The sequence below is a fragment of the Capsicum annuum genome, unplaced genomic scaffold, assembly GCF_002878395.1.
Source record: "Capsicum annuum cultivar UCD-10X-F1 unplaced genomic scaffold, UCD10Xv1.1 ctg2470, whole genome shotgun sequence".
In the NCBI taxonomy this organism is placed as follows: domain Eukaryota; kingdom Viridiplantae; phylum Streptophyta; class Magnoliopsida; order Solanales; family Solanaceae; genus Capsicum; species Capsicum annuum.
In genome coordinates this window covers 19,353-26,248 of record NW_025830873.1, presented here as the reverse complement: position 1 = coordinate 26,248, position 6,896 = coordinate 19,353, and the positions used below count along the sequence as shown (strand labels likewise).

General features: G+C 36.1%; 1 protein-coding gene across 2 annotated transcripts; it reads left to right on the top strand.

Moving 5' to 3' along the window:
* Positions 1 to 224: 224 nt before the first annotated feature.
* LOC107854807 (metal tolerance protein 1) lies at positions 225 to 4,684 on the top strand. 2 transcript variants are annotated; one of them, XM_016699807.2, is made up of 3 exons: positions 239 to 467; positions 2,037 to 2,074; positions 3,223 to 4,684. In XM_016699807.2, exon 3 carries the CDS (start codon positions 3,223 to 3,225, stop codon positions 4,480 to 4,482), a length of 1,260 nt encoding a protein of 419 aa, XP_016555293.2. In that variant the 5' UTR covers positions 239 to 467; positions 2,037 to 2,074; the 3' UTR covers positions 4,483 to 4,684. The 2 variants fall into 2 exon arrangements, with proteins under 2 accessions (XP_016555292.2, XP_016555293.2); XM_016699806.2 differs by lacking the exon at positions 2,037 to 2,074 and having other exon boundaries at positions 225 to 467.
* The last annotated feature ends 2,212 nt before the right edge of the window (positions 4,685 to 6,896 follow it).

The window sequence follows — 6,896 nt, the reverse complement described above, 5'->3', positions numbered from 1 at the left end:
TATATGAATGACCTATTAAACCAATAAATAAATAAATTACAATGTCTGTCCAAAACTTTGTGCTTGTCCCTTTCACAACCCAATATACACTACTTTGGGAAAAGTTCGTTTTGCATCTTTTTTATTCCTTTTTTTCTTTTCCCATTTTGCCCCCGCACCCCCTCCCCCCCCGCGCCCCACCTTCTCCTTTTTAGGTATATTCCATATTATATTACCTATATATTTACCATATAGGCAATATACATGCCACCCATACCTTATTTTGAGAATTTAAAGATTCGTGAACAATTTAACACCCTTTTGAAATCTTGGGTTATTTTGAGAATTTAACGATTTGGGTGTTCTAGAAAAATAACATTTCTATTACTCTTTTGAAATCTTGGCTTGTTTTGAGAGTTTGATGATTGGGTCTGCTGAAAATACAAATTTTCTAATACCCTTTTGAAATCTTGGCACAGATTTGTAAGGTAACCCATTGAATTTGTTTTCTTGAATGTGATGAGTTTTATTTAATTTTTGTTGCTGTTGTTGTAATGGAATTGTTTTTATTAGTTGTTTATGGTGTTTTGGTTATTGCATTATTTTGTTATTGTTACTATTTTTTCTTTACTGTCGTGTGGATAAGGCCCGCATTTTCTTGAATTTGATGATTTTTCGTTAAGTTTTGTTGTTGTAATTGAACTGTTTTTATTAGTTGTTTATGGTTTTTTGATTATTGCATTATTTTGATATTGTTACTATTTTTTCTTTACCGTCGTGTGGATAAGGCCAGCATCTTCTTGAATTTGATGATTTTTCGTTAAGTTTTGTTGTTGTAATTGAACTTTTTTTATTAGTTGTTTATGATTTTTTGATTATTGCATTATTTTGTTATTGTTACTATTTTTTCTGTACTGTCGTGAGGATAAGGCTGCATTTTCTTGAATTTGATGATTTTTCGTTAAGTTTTGTTGTTGTAATTGAATTGTTTTTATTAGTTGTTTATGGTGTTTTGATTATTGCATTATTTTGTTATTGTTACTATTTTTTCTTTACTGTCGTGAGGATAAGGTCTGCATTTTCTTGAATTTGATGATTTTTCGTTAAGTTTTGTTGTTGTAATTGAATCTTGTCAATTATCGGTTGTTTATGGTGTTTCAATTATCACACCTTTGTTGTTGTTGTACAATTGCTTCCTTATTCTTTGGACTATTTTAGTTTAGAGTCTATCAGAAACAGATTCTCTACATGTGAAGTAGGAGTAAGGTTTGCGTACTGGGTATTATTCTGGGTATACGTCGTTGTTTAATACAACCTTTCTTGAATTTGATGATTTTTTCTTTAATTCTTATTGTTGTAATGGAATCTTGTCAATCATTTGTTGTTTATGGTGTTTCGAGCACTATTTTGTTGTTATTGTTTCCGTATTATTTGGACTACCTTTTCCTTAAGAAGATGAGGTATATCGGAAACAACCGTTGTACCTTCTCAAGGGATTATACTAGATATATGTTGTTGTACTGTTTCCTTACTAGTCCCTACGTTTTCTTGATTGTCGTTTTTCCTTTTCATACCTACTGTGATTTGTTGTACTCGAGTGGAGTTTTTTCCTGAAACAACCTCTCTATCTCCACGAGGTAGGGGTAAGGTCTGTGTATACTATAATACCCTCCTTAGACCCCACTTGTGGAATTTCACTTATCTAGTTGTTGTACTTGAATCTTGGATTGAGATTGGTGCATTGCACTTCTTAGCTGTATTGGTTACTGACTTTTGGATTTTTGTGTTTGTTTATGCTGCATTGGGGGAATTGTTTTAGGCTTCTTTTGTTGTCTTTGTGTCAGATTTTTCTTGCCAAACTTTTGGCTCTTTCCTTCTTTTATCATGTGTGGTGTGTTTTCAATGAGGTGTATTTATTCCTGATACACTGCATATTCTTTAATGTACTTGAAATATTGGGTTGATAAAATTTCATGATTTTCGGTGTAGTTTCATATACATATGCAAAGTGTAGTTCTATTAGGTGTATAATCATTGAACTCTTTTTTACTCAATAGGGTGAACCTGTTGGTGTTTAGGACATATAGGGATCAAGGTATGTACATGAATTTCCCTTAGATGTCGTCTTCCCGTTTCACTATAGATTTTGAAGTTAAAACCTGAAAATTTGAGTTTTTGGAGTTAGTGATTTTTGGAATCTTACTAGGCAAAGTTTGACATTACGTAAGTGGAAGTCCCAGAAACTGATTCTTGAAAAGTATTTGAAGATCAGATTTTCAAGATCTAATCCAAAATCTATGACCATATGCTATGTGTTAATGCTTTATCTTGTTTTGTATTATCAACTCCGAGAAATCTAGTTTTGAGTTGGCTTTTACGGAGTTGAGAACTGAAATTCGTACTTGTTCTTGTTGTTTGGGAATTAGAATTTGGTTTCTTGAGATATGAACTGAAATTTTAGACAGTTGGCTTGATCATGAAGAACTTGTCCTGGAACTAAATTCAAAGCCCCTGCTGTTTATGTTAATTAATTTGAATGAACCAATGCAGTAAAAACTTTAGATTTGGCGAAGAACATTTTCATGAATGCAATAAGTTGAGGACTACCATTCACCTCCTGGTTTACAGAAGAGTATAATCGTGTTCCATGTCCTTTACGCGCCTTTCTGGTAGATATTCCTGTCCGTCCGTCTATATCTTTTCTTTTCTAGGGTAATTTCCTGCAAATTTTCCACCTTTAGTGGTCTCTATGTTCTTCCTGTTTTGTGCTCTATTTTTCTTGATTTCTGCTGTAATGCTCACTGTGGTCCACATCTGTTCCTATGTGCAATTATGTTTTTGTGTTGTTGAACAAGCATGCGTGACGATTTTAAAGAGAATCATATTTAAGTCTTACTGCCCATCCCTGAAGCATCTAGGAAGCTTTATTCGCAATTTTGGTGCCATCACTGAAGCATTTAATTCATCTAGGAAGCTCTATTCGGAATTGTCTTGTTTACCAATTGTCATTTCAAATCGCGAGGCCCATTTTATAATTGCCTCCTAGCTAGTGACACTGATTAATTTATTTGAGCTATGCATATGTTGGTCTGTTGGTCTGTTGGTCGTTGTATGTGTGGAGACAGAGTACTACTCGACTCTTATGTGGCGTAATCATGATTTTACAATAAAGCCTATGGCGCTTATGGGACATTAGACTCATTTGACTTGTTGATTGATGATTTTGTAAATTTTGTTTCTCAGATGGATACGCAGAACCCTGAACATGGACATGTAATTGAGGTATGTGGTGACGCAGCAGTGCAAGAGAAGGGGACTAAAGTCTGTGGTTCAGCACCATGTGGATTCTCAGATGTTAAAACCATGTCTAAGGATGCACAGGAGAGATCAGCATCCATGAGGAAACTTTGCATTGCTGTTGTTCTCTGCGTCATCTTTATGGCTGTCGAGGTTTTTGGAGGTATTAAAGCCAACAGTCTTGCTATTTTAACGGATGCCGCTCATCTACTGTCAGATGTTGCAGCTTTTGCAATATCCTTGTTTTCACTCTGGGCATCAGGATGGGAAGCTAATCCACGCCAGTCCTATGGGTTTTTCAGAATTGAGATACTCGGGGCATTAGTTTCTATCCAAATGATATGGCTTCTGGCTGGTATCCTTGTTTATGAAGCCATTGCTCGACTCATACATGATACAGGTGAAGTTCAAGGCTTTCTGATGTTTGTGGTGTCTGCATTTGGATTAGCCGTGAACCTCATCATGGCACTCTTGTTAGGTCATGAACATGGTCACAGCCATGGCCACAGCCATGGTCATGATCATGGCCATGGACATAGCCATGATCACGAAGAGCATTCTCATAGCCATGGTGATCAGGACCACGGCCATGGTGAGCGTACACATATACATGGAATTAGTGTTAGCCGACACCATCACCATAATGAGGGACCTTCGAACCGAGATCAACACAGCCATGCACATGATGATGATGATCACACTGTGCCTCTACTTAAGGATTCCTGTGAGGGTGAAGGTGTATCAGGAGGTGAAAAGAAAAAGAAGCAGCGGAACATAAATGTTCAGGGGGCTTATCTTCATGTACTTGGAGATTCTATTCAGAGCATAGGGGTCATGATTGGGGGAGCTATCATATGGTATAAACCAGAGTGGAAAATCATTGATCTAATATGCACTCTCATTTTCTCTGTCATTGTGCTTGGTACAACCATTAGGATGATTCGGAGTATTCTTGAAGTATTAATGGAGAGCACACCGAGAGAGATTGATGCAACAAGGCTTGAGAAGGGGCTTTGTGAGATGGAGGAGGTTGTTGCTATCCATGAATTGCATATATGGGCGATTACAGTCGGTAAAGTACTCTTGGCTTGCCATGTCAAGATTAAACCTGATGCTGATGCTGACATGGTGCTGGATAAGGTGGTCGATTATATTAGGAGGGAATATAACATTAGCCATGTAACCATTCAAATAGAAAGAGAGTAGAGACGAGGTAAAGTTCATCTGGTCTGTTGTAGTGGTTATTGGCTTTCTTATTCTTTCGGATATTAGTTTTAAAGGAAAACATCATCTGCTTACGGAGTTCCATTATCTGTTTTGTTTCGGTAAAGTTCATTTTGGCTGTTGTACTGGTCATTTGGCTTCGTTATTCTTTCGGATAGTAGTATATGCATGTTTTATGTTGAGATATTCTGTGTCTAATACTGAAGATTTTGGGATCTGAGTGAGCCTGCACATTAGTTCTTACTAAATATGTTCGGAGTTTCTGGTAAATAGCCATATCATGTAAGTTGCTCGGACTCTTCATTTTGCTGTTGAACCCATGTCAACATGATGAGGGCGGGAGTGCGGGATTGAAGCAGTATTCTGTCAACCCACGTTGGATAGTTGACCAAAGCCGTTGTGGTACCCTCACACCGACTGGATCCCACGAGTGAATCGAAAGTTGAATTTACATTGGATCTCATTTGAATCGCCCCATCTATTCTCTTGAGGAGGAGTTTGGTTTCAAACCCTGATTTGAACAGGAGTAGTACGCCATATCTCATCCTCGATACTGAAATATACCAAAATACCAATAAGTTGATTCAAAAGCTCGGTAGTAATTTTTTTGGCCCTAAAAATCTACCTTTCTCGATAACCTCTTTTGTTCAGGTTATCGAGAGCCAAAGAGTACAATTCACAGAAGCTTTATGATCAGGTGGTGAAGTCAAGATTTGAGCTGTCTGATTTAACAAAAAAACATAAATTTCAAAAATCAAAAATATTAATACTCCCTTCATCTCAAATTATACGACATAGTTCGTATTTCAAGATTCAAACTTTGACAGTGAATAGTAGTTTGTATTTCCAGTATCAAACTTTCATTTCAAGATTCAAACTTTGACAGTGAATAGTTTGTATTTCCAGTATCAAACATTCGTCGTGAATTGAGACATACAATTTTTAAGGTTTTTAAACAATAACAAACAACTTTTACCTATTTAGAAACTACTAATATTATGAATCACTATAATTAAAAAACAGCTCGATTCACTAAATCTCCCACTATGCAAGGGTCCAGGGAAGCAAGACCACAAGGGTCTATATTTACCTTGCATTGGTTTGAACCCATGACCTCCTAGTCACGTGACAACAACTTTACCAGATACTCCAATGCTCCTTTTTATGTATGGGGTGTCTGAAGAAGGACCGAACCACAAGTGATCTCCTGGTTGCGGTCACATGGCAACAACTTTACCAGTTACTACAATGCTTCTATTTACTCTCGAAATTTGCACTAAAAAAAGCCACTGCTTGAACCTATGATCTCTTGATCACAGTCACAGTCACATGACAGCAGCTTCATCAGTTACTCTAAAACTTCCCTTTACTCTTGAAATTTGCACTAAAAAGAAAAGTCACGTCTTGGATTCGTGATCGCCTGGTCACGGTCACATGACAACAACTTTACCCGTTACTCCAATGCTCCCATTTACTCTCAAAATTTGCTCTAAAAAAAAAATAAAAGCCATGGCTTGAACCCGTGATATGTTGGTCACAGTTATAGTCACATGACAACAACTTTACTGGTTACTTCAATGCTCTCATTTACTCTTGACATTTACACAAACAAAAAAGCCACGACTTGAACCCGTGATCTCCTGGTGACAGTCGCAATCACATGACAGCAACTTTACCAGTTACTTCAACGCTCCCATTTAATCTCGAAATTTGCACTAAGATAAAAAAGCCATGGCTCCGTGATCTCCTCGTCACGTAACATGACAACAACTTTATCGATTACTTCAAGTCTCCCCTTTACTCTCGAAATTTAAACTCTGTCATATAAATTGAAATGAAAGGCGTACAAATAATCAAGCTGAAAAATTGAAAAAAAAGAAGAAAAAGAACGCAAAAGAGAAAACCTTTGGAGAAAAAATGCTAACAGCATTTTGAGCACTGAAAGGAACCATTTAATTGCACGACTCTGATCTTTAATTTTTGTCCTTAGGCCGTGTTTGATCATTAGATAATTTTTGAAAAATATTTTCGGATACATAAGTTTAAGGCAAAACGGTTGGTGAATCTTTGTACTTGTTCGAGTTAGTAAAGTGAATACCTTTACTTATTTTGTCATCTGAAATACTTAACTCATCAAAACACAATATTTTAAACCCTATTTCGGTGTGTAATACAACCTCCTACCATATCATTTCCACGTCATTTTTTAAATATTATGTCAAATTCCACGTTATTTTTAAATGCCACATAAAAAATTAAATATTAAAATAAATTTAATCAAATAACAACTTTTACAAATTGTAGAAAATTTTCAATAATCATATTTTTGATGTTTGCCCACAAATTGAACATCAAATTCATTATTTCAAATAATTGAAATTCCTCTCCAATTAATT